At 43.1% G+C, this 16,900-nt stretch overlaps 1 protein-coding gene across 1 annotated transcript in view; it reads left to right on the forward strand.

Annotated features, from left to right (window-relative positions):
* The first annotated feature begins 1,231 nt into the window (after window positions 1-1,231).
* VSTM2L (V-set and transmembrane domain containing 2 like) overlaps window positions 1,232-16,900 on the forward strand; it is an 85,026-nt gene continuing 69,357 nt past the window's right edge. The window contains exon 1 of the mRNA XM_074292704.1: window positions 1,232-1,702. Coding sequence (XP_074148805.1) covers window positions 1,585-1,702 — 118 coding nt within the window. The 5' untranslated portion in view covers window positions 1,232-1,584. The remainder of the gene's footprint in view (window positions 1,703-16,900) is intronic.

The raw sequence follows: 16,900 nt of genomic DNA on the forward strand, positions 1-16,900 counted from the left end.
CTTCCACCATCAACTCAGTGTGGTCTTGCACGAAGGGGGAGATATCTTAACCTTTCTGAGCTTCAATGAATCCATTTATAAAAGGCAAAAAGAAAACAATACCTGCTTATGGCTACCCATGAAGAAACTGATGAGATCGGGGCATGTGGAGGTGTTTTGAACGTAGTAACATAAAAATTTTGAAGATGTAGACTTGAAATCAAAAGACCTAAGTTTAAGTGTCTATTCTGACAAACAATTTGGCCTAAGTCGCGTCACTTTTTAAAACCTGAATTTTCTTTGTAAAATGACATTTACTCCATCCACTGGGGTGTTGTGAGCTTAGTGCGTGTCAATAACTAAAGCATTAGATAAGTATGATAAATATCCTTCCTCACGATTTCACAGAATGTCAGATCTGGAAGGGTCAGTAGAGATTATCTAGTTTTTCAAAGAGGGAAACTGAGGACCAAGGAAAGGAAGTGATCCATTTTACACAGATAACAAATGTTAAAGTCGGGATTTGAACCCAGGCTACCAGACTCTCAGGGTAACGGTTTTTCCACTGAGCTAGGCTTTTCTGTTCAATGGTTTCCGCTCAGCTTGCAGAGCTGGCAGGCTGGAAACAGCCCCAGCACTCGACTCTCAGGGTGAGTGGCCCAGGGTGGGGGAATGCTCAAAGATCCGGAGGCTGAGAGCCCTAGATGCTATGGGCGTGTCGTTTCCCCTCCCTTCTCGAGGACCATAGCCTGAAGTTAGGGATTCCCAGTACTTCAGAAGGTGGTAAAATGACAGGTCTGTCTCCCTGGCCCGATGCCGAGCCCGATGCAGCAAAGCCAATAAGGTGGAAATCAAAGCCCCTTCACGGATCGCAAAGCGTAATTACAGAGTGTGCCGGGTCCCCGGGACAGCCCGGAGCGCGGAAGGTTTATTGCTTTGGTCGTGACCTGTTCGATTATATTTTACCCTTTTGAAACGAGTGTGTGCAGTGGAGCGGAGTGTATGCTCTCATTGCGGGACTTAGGGAGACGCCCCTGAGCTCCCCTCCCTATATCCTTTCCTCTCTTCCCTCCTCTGTTCCCGCTGGAGGCCAACTAAGGGAAAGTTGTTGGTACCGCTTTAAAAATTACAGCCTTGGAAAAACTTTGATGATAAATCAAGCCCCAGATCCCTCCGCCACCTCATTGGAGGCTCAGGGAGGGACGCGGCGCCGCCGCCCGAGAGCAGCGTGGCCTTCCGCTGGAGGGAAGAGTTCCGCAGTCTAAGGGGCGGCAGGCGGGCTGGGCTGACGGTCGGGCGCGCATCCCCAGAGCTGCTGGAGCTGCCAGAGGCGCGGAGGGTGTAGTGGACTCGGGGAGCCGAGAGCACCGGGGCTGCTGTGGAGGCCAGGGAACCAAACTGGCGGGGGGGACCCCTCTCTGGGGTTTGGGGTTAGCTCTCTCTAAGGGGCTTGTCTGTCACCCATCCCCTCCCCCCCGGCTGCCCGTGGCTGCTGTCTCCGTGGGAGGTTCGGCTTGCTCCTGGAGCTCTTGCTCCCCCATGTGAGACGCCCGGAGCCGCCCCCCTTCCCCGAGCCCCCGCCCCCCTCCCGCTCTGGGAGCCAAGATGGGGGCATTCGTTGTGACCCTGGGGATTTTCCACTCCCTGGGACTTTACCTCCAACTCAGCGGCGCCACGAGGCCCGGGGGACAAGCTCCTTGGGACAATCATATCTCGGGAAATGGTGAGTAGGTCTGCGCCGCACCCCCCCCCCCAAGCCCTGTCCCGCCCTGCCCCGCCCCATCCCACCTTTTCCCTGCGTTCCCCTCCCCCTCTCCTACCTCCTTTCTTAGTACCCTACTGAGACCCGGGATCCCAGCCCTGAGACGAGAAAAATCTAGGCTTGGGGTAGGGGGGGCGGGGAGCCCTAGGATTGGGGAGGTGTCACGCACTCATGTGCTTTGGGAGAGAGATAAGACTAGTGGACTAAGCCGAATGTCCGAGTCCCTGTCCGAATACGTTCTCCTGCCTTGGGAAGAGGACCTAGGGGCCAGGGCTTCCCCTTCCTTCCCCCTCCACATATACCATCCCTTAGCTTCCCATTGTGGTCGACTCTGAGAATGCCAGTTGAGCCGGGGTTCCCAGCCAAGACTTGCCTCCTTTCCATCCCACCCTCTGCTTGTATGTCAGTGCCCCGAAGAGTAAAGTGGGGGGGGGGGGCAGGGTTCCTAAACAAGCTCCCTGCCGCGTGCATAGCTGAGGAAGCCAGAGCTGGAAAGCGGAGGGAGGGCAGTCCCAGCTGGTTCCAGTTCTCCTGTGCCCCATGAAATAAAGAGTGAGACCGGCCAAGGCTCCCCTCCTTCCTCAGCCTTCAGGTCTCTGGAATGCACAGATTGGGGACGAGGTACCAGTCTTGGAGGGCCGCAGTACTCCCCAAGCCATGGGAAAGGGGGGGTCTGGTTTAGCTGTACCTCGGCGAGCGAAAGGAGATAGGTTTTCCTCCACCTTCCTCTCTGCCCCCTCTGCCCCCAATCCCGCATGGCTTGCGGAGCCGAAATGGTCATCTTTGTGTCTTAAACTCAGTTCCCAGGGAAGGGACCATCCTCATCCCCAGCTCCAAGTGCAGAAGCCTAGAGCTCAAACTTGGTTTTCTGCTCTCCCCGGGGGCCAAGCCGGGACTGAGTCTCGGCTGGGTTTTGGCTAGTTAGGAGGCGCAGTAGTAGTCGGGGCCTCTCCAGAACCTTATCCAGGAGCCTGGCATACTTTTCCACAAGTTAGGAGTCCCCTGGGCTTCCCCTTTCGGGGCTGGGCTTTCTCCAACTTCATCCTGTCCTTCCAGATTTTGGTCTCCCGTACTCTACGGCAGCCAGAGGGAAAACTGCCGCTTAAAGATTAGAGGGACTTCTTGTGGGGCTGTGTTGGCTCGTTGTTGGCTCGTCCTTTGCTTGATGCCTTTGTAATTTGGAGAAGTACGATCCCCACTCTTGACCGGGATGGCTCTGTAGGTATTTCTCCTACTCTGTGGGCTTTTCGGAGGAGCTGGGACTAGAATAGATTAGGTGTAAACCTTGGAGTTCCAGTCAGAGTTAGGGAAAGACACTGTGCCCCAGGCGAGGCAACCAACCCAAAGCTGATAAAGAGAGAGTGTCTGCCTAGTGTCTTTGTTTGCTAGAGGAGAACATTGGAGGGGAAAGTGGATTTTTAAAAATTTCTTCCCTCACCTCCAAATCTAGCCTGAAACAACCCTGGCTTAAAGTTGAGGGCAGAGGATGCTGTTCAGGTATTTCTGAAGACCTCTGAGGACTTGAGTCTGGAAACCCTCAATTCTTGACTGTCTGAATGAATGTTTAGCGGCAAATAGATGTCACAGTGTTAGATGGCTTATCCTGGCAGAAGAGAAACCCAAGTTAGAAACTGGACTTAATCTATATGGAGCAAGTTAATGAGATAAGACCAGGCTTTGGGAAAATTACCTTCCTGAGCCACAGTTCTTCAGTTCTTTATTTTAGGGACTCTCAAATTGACACATCCTGCCTAAATCTGTCACCTCCACCCACTCCCCCTCTACCATATCTCTGGTTACTTTCCCTTCAACCTTAAATACTATGAATGTAAAACTCTCTTCCCTGTTGCCTAGTTAGCACTTGCACTTGAGGGTACTCAAAGCTTATCCTTATAGCCCCAAGTCCCCAAGAGGCTTATGGAGTGTGCCTCTGACATTTAGCACTACTCCATCACTAGCAGCTACTCTGGAGATGAACAGTGAGGAGATGAAAGGACCAAGAGAGCCAAACCATTATGGGACTATGCTGAGTATTATATTGTTATTATTTGTAGTTTTTTTTTCCTAAATAAAGATCCAGAGCCACAATTATTATTCCTGAGCCCCATGACAATTTTAGCGAAGAGTAGAGTTGGGCTCAGAGCCCGCATTTGTGAACAAAGTAGATCTCATATAAATTACCTTTTGACCAGGAAGAAGAGTTGATTCTTCTTTGGGTGCTAATAGATGAAGAAGGCAGACATTTGCATCTTCTAGAAGGAATTTGCCCCCACCCTAATGAAAGCTAATTCTGGCCAGTGAAGTCATGAAATAGTTGTTGCAAAGGAGTGAACGTAATCTACCTCTACTAGGACGGGGAGTGCCCAGGGAGCTTTATACCAGAGGAAGGGTTTGCAGCCACTCACTTAATCACAAAAGAAACTGTTATTAATGGTACTGAGACGCTGCGAATAAGTGGGTCATGTCTAATAAGCCATTTGTGTTCAGGAGGAGAATACCAATTTGATAAAAGCTGTGTGTGCTGAAAAAGACCCAGAAATTGCTGTTTAGCAGATTGGAGCCTGATCATTTCATTATTCCTCTGCTCTGCTTGTCCTTAGCTGAATCAGGGAATGTGGAATAGCTGGTGGAAGGAAAGTGGCTTTTAAAAGCCATCCCAAGTTCTTAAGCAATGTCAATTGGGGGCCTCTGGTGGAGTCTGCTTGATCATTAGACATTGATATCCCCATCAATGCCCCTCATCAAGCCTATAAATATATGAGCTTTGTATTCTGAGGGCTCTGACCCCAGTCAAAAGGGCAGCAAACCAACTCTTCCTTACCTATTGTGGAGGTTTGTAAGGAAAGAAAAGCTTCAAAGAAACCCCATCTGTTCTTGGTGAACTGCTTATCCCTCCCTGCCCCACCAACTCCATGAATTGAGGGAAGAGTCTGTCATGATTTTCTTATTTGACTACTTTTAAGAAACGCTCTTCCCATAGAGTGGAAGAATGAATGAAAAAGCATTTATTAAGTGCTTACTATGTGCCAAGACAGAAGCAGCTGGGAACTGATGGGCTTGCAATTGGACTCTCACTGGATGGCTGACCCTAACAGTTTGGATAAAGTCAGCCCTTCTTGGGAGGAAAATATAGCTTTAAAATCATCTCCAAGAAACAGGGTGGTGAGAGGGAAAAGAATAATTCACAGTCTCTTACTTTTGAGCCAAGATTTGCCTCTAGGTATTTTAAGTCATAAAATATTAGAGCTGGAAGGGACCTTCGAGATCACCTAGCACAACACAGTCATTTGACAGAAGAGGGAGAGATCCAGCTGTTTTGGTTTGGATGGTGAAGTCTTGCCTCAGAGGCACCCCATGAGGCACTGGAGTGCCTCCATTGCAGCAAACATCTTTCTTCTTCCCCCTCACCCTTCTGTCCATCCCCCCCTTTCCTTAGTCCAGCACTTTCAATTATTCATGCACCCCTCTGCAGGCAGAATTGGAGTATCATTTGGCCAGTACCCGATCTTTTCTCAACCTGTATCCAATAATCCAATACTTGAAATCCAGCCTGCATGTGTGTGTGTGTGTGTGTGTGTGTGTGTGGTGTGTGTGTGTGTGTGTGTGTGTGTAGCCAGGGAGGGAGCAAGCCCCGAACAATTTGGTAAACAGCTTGTGCTGAAAGATGACTATCTAGGTTTCTTGTTTTCATTTGCAAAAAAAAAAAAAAATGTATCTTACCATCAATAAACCAGTTAGTTTGGTAGCTCAGAGATGAAGAAAATTGAGTTCTGTTTCCCTAAGGTTATGATGTTAAAATCTGTTCTCCTTTGTCTCCTACACTGATGATTATTCTATCAATTACATTCATAAACACTTTGCACTGGGCTGGATTTTTTCTAGCCCTCTGTAGGGAATTGGCCATCGGATGTGTTTTTCCTTAAGTCATTCACTGCAATTGTTTCTGACACCTTTCCCATCTTATAGCTACACGGGCCTTTCCCCTAAAGAAGGTGGAGCGGCAGCCAGCAACACTTGGGGAATTATCACATTTCCAAAATGACAGTGAATTTTTATTTGAAAAGTCTTGCTGTGGCAGGCAGCAAACCAGAGGGAGAGGCCAGCGGGTTTCTAATTCACCAGTCAGGTGGGGGCTAGTTGCCTATACTGGCCCATGCCTGGCCTCAAAGCAACCAAAACCAAACTTGCAGGGGATACAATAAGCTTGGCAGGTAGCAAGATTGTTTTGAAAGCAGTTGACTTTAAGATAGAAAAGATGAAAGGATATCTGGCTGAGCTGGTGATTTTAGGAGCTGGATCCTTCACAAAATCCCTGTATTCTAGAGATATTTTGCTCCATTTTGGTTCCAGGAGTTTGTCTTAATTTATGCTGATTCACCCATTGCTAAGGCCCCTGGGCACATTTTTAAGTTTGCAAACAACCAAAAGAGGAGCGGGAAGGGTTTGTGAATAATTGCTATGAATAATCTACTGCTTGTCTTCTTATTGAAAGAAGCAGACATTAGCCATCTACCTTCCTTATAACAGTTAGGCCATACACTGTCTCCTGACAGTGGTGAGAGGATCTCAGATACAAGAGCAGGTTAGTGGGATTTCTTCCCATCCCTAGGGTTGAAGTTGAGAGATAGCTTCAGAGAGAATCTTACTTGTTGGAACAAGAATAATAGCCTTTGATTGCAGCATTCTGAAAACCAGCAACTATTTGGATTATTTAGCCAAAAATTTATTTCCTCTTGGTAACAATTTGTGTTTCACTCTTGGTATTTTGGCTGGTTTAGTCCAAGAGTTAGCACATGGTGTTTATGAAATACAACTTACATGCTTGAGCCCCATATGGATGATTGGCTTTCTATTCCTTGATTTAAAACTCCTCTATAGAAGAAAGTGTTTGTTGTTGGTCACAAGAATGACAGGACAGGAAAATAGAGATGGATCTATGTTACTCATCCTCTTCAATGCTTGGGAAACAAAAGCATTTTGCTTTATTAAAGGTGGGTCAGTAGTATCAGCTGCATTAAAAAAAAAACATTATTAGTAATCTTGTTGAGTTTTTTTTACTCCCTCCTTTTTCCTAAAATACAACCTAAGATTTCAGTTTGAAAAATTCCTTTATGGATGTTGGTCACCCTAACTCTTGGTCTTCTGTAAATTCTCCGGACTAGCCTTCTGAAATAGCAAAGTTTACAGGCCAAGCTAAGGTAGAAGGCTAATTTGCAACTGTCTGAAGAGGAGTTCCCCACAGTGTGGGATTTTGGTACTTTGATATCAAGATAAAAATTGGATTTGACCTGGATTTGAATGCCAGCATCAATGCCCATGAGCAGTGTGACCTTGGACAAGTTCTTTCCCAATTGTGAGTCTGTGTCCTCATGTGTAAAATCAAAAGCATGTCCCATCTATTGTGTCATTTGATTCTTACATCTGACCTTTGGGCATGAGCTGCCTTTACTAGCTTCATTTTGCAAATTAGAAAACTGAGGATGAGAGAGATTAAGAGTCTTGTCAGGATCACATGGTAAATATCCACAGCAGGATTAGAGTACAATCTGAGTCAAAAGAAATATTGTTGGTGAAAGTCTTTTGTAATTATAAAACACAATAAAAATAAAACCTTCTATAATTCTCGGGGGTAGTCAGGGAGAGATGATGCTTTTATATTCCCCGGTCACTTCATTGCTTGGAAGCTAGTTTAGAAGGGATTTTTTTCTCTTCCTCAAAGGCTGTAGGAATAGACCAAAGAAGATACCTCCCTTTGAAGGTGTGGACTTCTAAATCCTATGCAAGTCTTATCTCCCAAGTTTCATCATGGAAGGGACTCCGTGAAAGAATCTCAGAAAATAGATTTTATTTCAGCATTCGTCATCCTTCCTACCATGACCCTTGCCTAGGCAAGTCTGCCCAGTTCTTGTTTGCTTATAAAAATGTTTCTGGGTAGAGAGATGAGAGAGAGAAGCTGACCAGCCTCTTTTCCCTCTTCCTTGGGTTGCTCCTATATGATTGAATGGGAAGTGGAACCAGAAGGGTATTTCTGATTTCATGTCTACCACCATGACATTAGGGGAGTCATATCCCCTTTCTGGGCCTCAGTTTCCCCATTTGTAAAATGAAAGGATTGGATTATATGATTATTTAGGTCCCTTTCAGCTCTAAAGAGCCTGGGATTCAAACAAAGAAATATCCTCAGCAAAGATGCTAATCCAGGAGTCCAAACCCATAAGCAATTTTGTAGATTTCAAGGTTAATTTCAGCTCCCTGATGAGCTGAGACCCAGTTCCTCTCCTGGTTTATGAATTAGTTGGTTTGGACTGGTAATTTACAGGGCAAATTTGAGCTGATTCTGCCACTAATATGACAGTAACGAGGGTCAGAGGAATTGTGTGCTCCAGTTCGTGTTCAAAAAGCAGTCATCGGCAGCTCTGCCTGTCAGTTCTGCATTCAGATGCACTTCAGGCATGGCACTTTCATTGGGAAAAGGGCAATTGCATAATTACGAGAAGAAGTCGACTCATCGGCCAGAACCCTGTCCAGTATCCAAAAGCCAAGCCGGGTGTGGGCCAGATGGTTTCTAGGTATTTGCAGCCCGCTCAGGCAGCCAGCTTTTCATACTGTTGGCGAAGAGTGTTTTGGAGATGAAATGTTAAGCTAAAGGGAAATTAAGAATCATTGTAGCTGGGATGCAGGGGAACGGGGGTAGGGGAGAGAGGCCAAGGGGGTTAAAAACTCTGAGGAGGCTTTTGAAGAGGTGGGAAAGATGAGATGGTGGAGAAGAAAGGGCTGGAGAAGGCAGAGAGAGCTGCCTCAAGAATGGGAAAGAGTGAATACAGAAGAGGTTTGCTCTCTTTGATTCCAGAGGGCAGAACCACCAGGTTCAATGGATGGAAGTTAGAGGGAAGTAGGTTTCAGATCAACAAAAAGAGGAACTTTCCAAAAGTCAGAACTGTCCATCTCTGAAAGAAATGCCTTATGACGTATTGAATTCCTCGTTCCTGAAAGTGATGGGTAGAAATTGGGTGACTGTGATCCTTTGGGAGGATTTTTGTAGTGGGTGAGAGATTGGACTAGAACATCCTCTTTTATGCCCTTTTCAGCTTTGGGATTCTATAAGAGGAGGAGGCATGAAAATCAGAAAGGCAGCATAGAAAAAAAGGCTGGATAGGCAAGGGAGACAAACAGGAGAGGGCAATTGTGATGGCTGCTAACAAGAAATTATTCTTTAAAGATACGGAGATACCTGGTGGGCACCTAAACCATGTTATCCTTATTAGAGTGATTAATTAATACTAGCAGTTTAATTATTAATGATGCCTCTCTTTGCTGTTGACAGTACTTAACAAGATTCAGTTAAGCCATATTAATAATAATCCTGTGCATTTGCCTCAGTGCTTTTCTTCCCAGATACTTTCCATTTTTCTATTTTTTTTTTATTTTATTTTTTTTTTTTGCAAACTGCACAACAGGGAAGGAATACAAGGGAAGCGGCGCAGATAGGAATCTTTCCATTTTGTAGATGGAAAACCTGAGATCCAGAGTGGTGGGTGCCTTATCCAACATCATAGGAGTGGATTCGTGTATTTCCCCTGAAGCCTGATTCACCAAGGATCTAAGAATGCAGCAGCAGACTCCAAGATAATATGCCCCTTTGTAAAAATGCTTAGGGTCTGGGGACCTGACTCTCCACTAGGGGGACTGTATGTGTACATGCATGCCTGGGGGTGTGTGTGTGCACATGTGTGTGCAGGTACACAAGCATATTGATGTTTGCATGTCTGTATAACTAGGAATTTTTGACTAGAAGAGAGAGTATGTGGGTGTTAACCTGGTTTTGTTTGGTTGGGTTTTCAAGTATGTTTTTTTGTGTCTTGATTTGTTTGGCTATACTCTTGGAACTGTGTGCCAGTATATTTCAATTTAATTCAGCAAGCTTATATTAAGTGGTTGTTTGTCCTTCATTCTCAAAGAGGACCATGACATCAGGGAGGTGATAATATGACATGCAAGTGAATTGGATTTAGCTAAGTGAGGGCTGTGCAAAGTCACCAGCCTCATTTTTTTCCTCTGGAGCCATCTGGGTCCAGTGGCAAGATATAGATCAGGAGATGGCCCTGGATGCAGTGGAAGGTCTTAGCCTTTTACAGTTAAGATCTTTAACAAGTCTAGTTTAACTGAGACAACGTCCAGTTATTGATTAAAGCTAGGTAAGAAATGAAGCAGACAATGACCTTTTTACCTAGTTTGTTTGTCTGTCTGTTTCCCTCTTTCTCGCCATCTGTTTCTGACTCTCTGTCTCTCTGTTTCTCTGTCTCTGTCTCTGTCTCTGTGTGTGTGTGTGAGAGAGAGAGAGAGAGAGAGAGAGAGAGAGAGAGAGAGAGAGAGAGAGAGAGAGAGAGAGGGAGAGGGAGGGAGAGGGAGGGAAAGAGAGAGAGGGAGAGGGAGAAGAGAGGGAGAGGGAGACAAAGACAGAGACAGAAAGACAGAGACAGACAGACAGACAGACAGACAGACTCTTAGGGTTTTTGGCCAAAGCAGAAACTATGGCAATTTATATTCACTCCGAGACACTTAGGATCCAAGCAGTGAACAAGTAGGGCTTGGCTTGGTACCTATTTATTGTTGGTCAATTTATGAGAGTCAGAGTGATTTGGGTTTAAGGCAAGGTCCTAGCCTTTAAGCCCCAAGATGACACAGGTTCAAAAATGAAAAATACTCCCTGGCTTCAAGGAGCTTACATTCTATCTGTGAATACAACATGTAAACAGTTAAGAAAATAAGAGATAATTTGAGGGTGAATGGAGCATTAACAGCTAAATGGGTAGTAATAGCTGTTATTCACATATCACTTTATTTATGTTATTTGTATTTCAAAACAAGGTAATAGGAATACTATACCCAATTTTCAAATGAGGAAACTTAACACTTAGAGTTTATAGCCAAGTGGGTCTAGGAGATGCCAATGGTGTAGATAGGCAGAAGTTCTTCTCTAAAGAAGTTTTGAGTTCAGGCTTTCATAGTCAGAGGTCTCTTATCAGAGCTCCATCCTTCTCATCCAGAGAAAGTTCCTATTGGATTATCTTCCAGAGGTCCCTAGGGTTTAACCAGTTAACTCTGAGAAGGCTACCCTGTTCACAATTTGCACATCCTCATTAACCCAAGTCTCAAATGACCTTTCTTGTGCTCTTTATTTTTAAATTTTCCCCAAACCAAAAAGCCTCCCTCCCATTCTTCCTTTCTTTTCCTCCCACCATCCATTCCTTTTTTCCTTCCTTTTGCATAGAATCTTTCCCTTCCAAATTAACAATCCTTTATTTTCTCTCCTTTCTACTTTTCCCCTCTTGACATTGAGGAGAAAAATCCCCTTGTAACAAATACACATAGTCAAATTAAACAAACTCCTGCATGGGCCAAGTCCAAAATGTATAGCATATTCTGTACCCTGAAGCTATCCCTTCTCTGTTATGAGCTGGATAGCCTACTTTATCATCAGTCTTCTGTAAACTATGATTGATTATAGTCTTTCAAAGCTGTTCGTCTTTACAATTCAACTAGTCTTTCTTAAGCACTTACTATGTGTTGGGCACTGGGATTACACAATATTCTCTGCTCTTAAGGAACTAACTGTGTAAAGTCATCTTGGGAGTGGGGATCTAACATGTAACACATAAGTGTGTGTGTATATGTGTATATGAATAGGTGTATATATATATATATATGTATACATGCACATACATACATATAAATACACATGTATTAAAAATGATTTGAAAGAAAGAACCTAATAACTTGGGGATCTAAAGCAGCTTCTGTTAAGAAGGTGCCATACCTTTGAAGGACATTAAAGAATCTAAGAGTTAGTGGGAATATATTCCGGTAACATTCCCCATGCTCTTTAGAATGTGGGAATGCAAAAGCTAGAAAGAAACAGAGGCTTGGAGAACATCAGAGCAGAAATGCACTTACCTATCAAGTCCAAATTTTTTTATTTTTCTAAAGAACTGATGCTGAGAGGGAAAAATGACTTAATTAAGGTCCCATAGACTATTAACTAGATTAAAGTTCTATCCACATATCTATCCATCTGGGATTCCTATATAGGGACTTACAATTTCATGCTCACTAAAGATATTTCTGTTCTCCTCCCACTCGCTGGTCCAAAGACACATGGTTCTGAATTAATCATCAGAACCATATAACAACAGATTAACAAGTCTGTTTTAGTCCTTTCATGTGAATATATGTATCTATATTCATACATACAACCATACCCCCACCCCCCACTCCAGGCAAACATAAAGATACAATATCCAATTGCCAATAGATACATGGTATAGTAAATAGAGTGCTAGATTTTAAGTCAGAAAAAGCCGTACTTGCTAGCAGTGTGACCATGAGCAAATAATTCAGACTCAGTTTTTTCATCTGTAAAATGAGGATAATAATAACTACTTCACAGAGTTGTTGTGAAGATCTAATGAGAAAACTCATTATATCAATATGATGGTGATGATGATGCAGATACTGTGTTATGGACCTTTTTGGCATTTGATTAAAGATTTTGGAAATTTTCTCAGAAAAAAAATTAAATGCATAAAACAAGACAAAGAAAACCATTTATATTGAAATAGTTTTTCAGAATATTAAAAAAGAAAGAAAAACAAGTTCAACATCAACCAACACCTCTTTGCCTTGTAGTAGATGATTTCTAAACACTCCTTCAGATTTTAAGCCTTTGATAATTTACAGCAGAGAATTGGAGACTTAGAAAGTTTACATAGAGGTCATTTAGGGAGGACTGGGCGATGAGTTGGGAGTCAGAGAGCCCCAGATGTGAATTCTGCCTCTACTTCTTACTACCTGAATGATTTTCAGCAGGATGCTTAAGCATTCTAAACCTCAGTTGCCCCATATACAAAATTATGCAGTTAAAGTTTTTAAAGCCCCATTTAGTTTTAGAACTGTGATTTTCAGTTAGGATGATAGATTTAAAGCTGAAAGGTATCTTAGAAGTCATCAAATGAAACCTTTTCATTTTACAGGTAGGGAAACTGAGGTACATCTGACCTGTTCAGTCATTTTCAGTTGTGTTCAACTTTTTGTGATCCCATTAGAGATTCCCCCCACCCCAGGCTGGGGTTAAGTGACTTGCCCAGGGTCACACAGCTAGGAAGTGTTAAGTGTCTGAGACCAGATTTGAACTCCGGTCCTCCTGAATTCAAGGCTGGTGCTCTATCCACTGCGCCACCTAGCTGCCCCGAGATTTTCTTGGCAATGATATTGAAGTGATTTTCCATTTTCTTCTCCAGCTCATTTTATAGATGAGAACACGGAGGCATTTAGAGTTAAGCGACTTGCCTGGAGTCACACAACTATTAAGTATCTGATGCTGAATTCAAACTCGGAAGATGAGTCTTCCTGACCTGGTATTCTATTCACTGTGCCATTTAGCTGCCTGTTGGTGACTTACTCAGAATCACATAGCTAATGTGTCTAAGGCAGATTTGAATCCAGACCTCTCTGCTTCCAAGTTTAGCACTCTATCCACTAAGCAACACTACTTTTTTTCAGATCAGTGGCCAGTACAATTTTCACAATTCTTCCTATGGCTTTCTGATTATACTCTGATACAGGTTGGGGGATATAGGTAGAATAAGACAACATATACTGTGTTTAGCTTGAGGTCCTATTAAAAGAGGAGAGGGAATATCACTCTTGCCCATTCTTACAAAAATGTTGCCTGTTGTTTGGGAAGAAAGTGCATTTCCTTATCTTCCAGCATCTTTGCAGAGAACAGTTACTCCCCTCATGTGCTGCCCTCAACACTTCCCAGACTCTGGGTAGGTATGATGGGGGGATGTATCTATCTGTTCTCTGATCATGTAATTGTGTATATGTGTCTAGGGGTGGGTGACCAGGTAGGCATGGCAACAGGGGTGGGAGTATGGGAGTTTGTATTATGTGTGGGTTTATGCCTGTGTCTATATATCTGGGTGGGTGTTTCAGAGAGTGTGTATTTAGAGGAGTGTGTGGATGTGTGTGTGTGTGTGTGTGTGTGTGTGTGAGAGAGAGAGAGAGAGAGAGAGAAAGAGAGAGAGAGAGAGAGAGAGAGAGACTGAGACTAGAGATGTGTGACTTCAGTGCTTGAATTTGTGTGATGGGAGAGTGGTGACAGTGGCTGAGGTGTGAGATTGAGGGGTACAGGCGTGTGTGTGTGTGTGTGTGTGTGTGTGTGTGTGTGTGTGTGTGTGTGTGTATGTGTTTGTGTGTGACTATGTAGCCATTCTTTTGGGAGACTGAATGCTCACTAGATCCCAGTGGCTACATTTGTGGGATATTCCTGAGTCCATATATTTAGGGTGTGAATGCTCCTGAGTATACAGGTCAGAGCTGATTTTCGTATTTTCTGTCAGCCTTTCTCACCACTGGCTTTCCCTCGGTACACTTGGCTTGAGCTTCATCACTGAGAGTGCATGAGGGGAGCAGCTGTGAGGTCAGTGCTTAGAGCGGAAGGGAACAGGCATTTTTCAAAGCTGTCAATTAGTGGAACTGGGGAGGCATCCAATTCTTAGACCCTTAGCAAGCCATCAGTGGAGTCTGTATCCATATCTATATTTCTGTATCTGTCATGTTGCATTGTGTGTATTCTGCATCTTGTATTGTACATATCTCTCTCTGTATATATGCATACATGTATACACACACATATAGTCTGTGTTTGGTCATTATTCATTCTTTTGAAAAGTCTTTATCAAGTATCTGTTCTGTGCCTAATCTTGTGCTTGACTACAATATGAAAGGGACAAAAGTGGAAATCACAATCCTTTAAGAGCCTACCCAGGAAAAATCTTAACAACAGGGAGGGACCACACAATGAAAATGTCCTCCACTGCCCAGTGGCTATTTAGGATTTGGCCAGAGACCTCTAGTGAAATGTACCTTCCAAAACATTTGTCCAGTTTTAAACACTTTCTCTTGCACCAAGAAAACATAAACTTGCTCTAGAAAAGCTCATTATGTAGTTGGGGGAGGCAGGACTAGTCCCTGTGAAATATTCAGAATTCTGTTACTTGGATTAAAAATATTAATTTCCCAAGTATAGCATGGAGAAAAAAACCATTTTCTTTTACATTGGATTGCAAGCTACAAATGATTCAGTGGTGTGATGTAGCAGTCTCAAAAGCTAATTTGATCTTAACACTGCATTAATAGAAGCTTAGTGTCCAGAACCAAGAGGATATATGTCATACTCTGCCTTGATCAGCACCCACTTAAAGTATTGGGACCAGTTGTGGATTACACATTTTAGCAAGAACCTATACAAAAGAGGGTGAGCAAATCAGAGTTTGAAACCATACTATGGAAGGATCATTTGAAAATAACTGGGGTTATTTAATCTTAGAGACATAAAAATGGGGGGGTGGGGAAAAGAAACATGGATGATGTCTTCACATATGTAAAAGAGTTATCATGTGAAGGAGAGATTAGACTTGTTCTGCTTGATTCTACATAGGATCAGTGGTTGGAAGTTGCAGGAACATAAATTTTAAATTTAACTTTAAATTTCCCAACAATTTGAGCTGCTCCCAAATGGGATGGTTGTCTGTGTCATACATATCTTTGTAGTTTCTGGCACCAGTCATAGTACTTTCTATGGTAGAAATTTAATGAATTACTGAGTATGATTTTTTGTGACCCCACTTGGGATTTTCTTGGCAAAAATACTGCCATTCTTTTTGGTTTGCCATTTTCTTCTCCAGCATATTTTACATATGAGGAACTGAGGCAAATGTAGTTAAATAATTTGCCTACTGACACAATCATTAAATGTCTGAGGCTGGATTTGAACTCATGAGGATAAGATTTTCTGATTCCAAGCCTGTGCTCTATCCATTGCACTACCTAGCTGCCAAAATATTTTCATACTTAGTACCAATTTCACATCTGAACTCTAGTCCAATCTATCTAATTGCCTGGGATACATCTTCTGAATGTCTTGCCAGTGCTTCACATTCAACATATCCTAAAAGGAGCTTACATTTTCCCCACCAAATCATCATGTAGCCTCAACTTTCCGATTTCTGTTGCTGACACCATTATCCTTCTTAGGACCAGAGTCTTTCTTTCCCCTTACTTCTCACATCTAGTTAGATGACAAATTCCATAAATTTTACTTCCAGAACATTTCTCTCATCTATAGCCTCCTTTCTACTTACACTGCTACCATCCTTGTTAGAGCCCTAATCAATTCTCATCTGAACTACTTAATAGCCTTTAAACTGGTCTCCCTGGAACCTCAAGTCTCTCTCTCCTGGGATTCAGCTTTCACACAGCTGCTAAAATAATCTTCCTATAGTACAATTATGGCCATGTCACTCTCCTGCTTCTAAACCTTCATTGGCTCCTCATTTCATCTTGGATAAAATACAAATTCCTTGGCCTGATATTAAGACCCCTTACTATCTGGCTCCAGCCTTGTTTTATATCATTTTCTTTTACACTCTGTACAACCCAGCCAGACTACTAATGCAGCTTTTGCCCATGCTTGATTTGCTGCCATCTTTTGCTTGCACAAATTAATGCAGACTGTACCCCAGACCTAGAATGTGTTTCTTTCTCCTTGCTGCTTTTCAGAGTCTGTCTTTTCCTTCAAAGGCCAGCTTAAATGTGACCCCTCCCATAGAACCTTCTCTGGTCCCCATAGTGGCAAGTGTTCTTTTCTCAAGTTTTCCTATAACTTTTCTGAATGTAGCTTTTATTGCATTGTGATCTGAGAAGAAGGCATTTATTATTTCTGCCTTCCTACATTTAATTTTGAGATCTTTATGTCCTAGTATATGGTCAATTTTTGTATAGGATCCATGAACTGCTGAGAAGAAAGTATATTCCTTCCTATTGCCATTCAGTTTTCTCCAAAGGTCTATCATACCTAGTTTTTCTAATGTTCTATTTACTTTTATAATTTCTTTCTTGTTTGTTTTGTGGTTTGATTTGTCTAAATCTGAGAGTGCAAGGTTGAGATCTCCCACTATTATAGTTTTACTGTCTATTTCTTCTTGCAGTTCTCTTAACTTTTCCTTTAGAAAGTTAGATGCTATACCACTTGGTGCATATATGTTTAGTATTGATATGGCTTCATTATTTATGCTACCTTTCAGCAGGATATAGTTT

This window comes from Sminthopsis crassicaudata, chromosome 2 (genome assembly GCF_048593235.1).
Source record: "Sminthopsis crassicaudata isolate SCR6 chromosome 2, ASM4859323v1, whole genome shotgun sequence".
NCBI classification, from domain to species: Eukaryota; Metazoa; Chordata; class Mammalia; order Dasyuromorphia; family Dasyuridae; genus Sminthopsis; species Sminthopsis crassicaudata.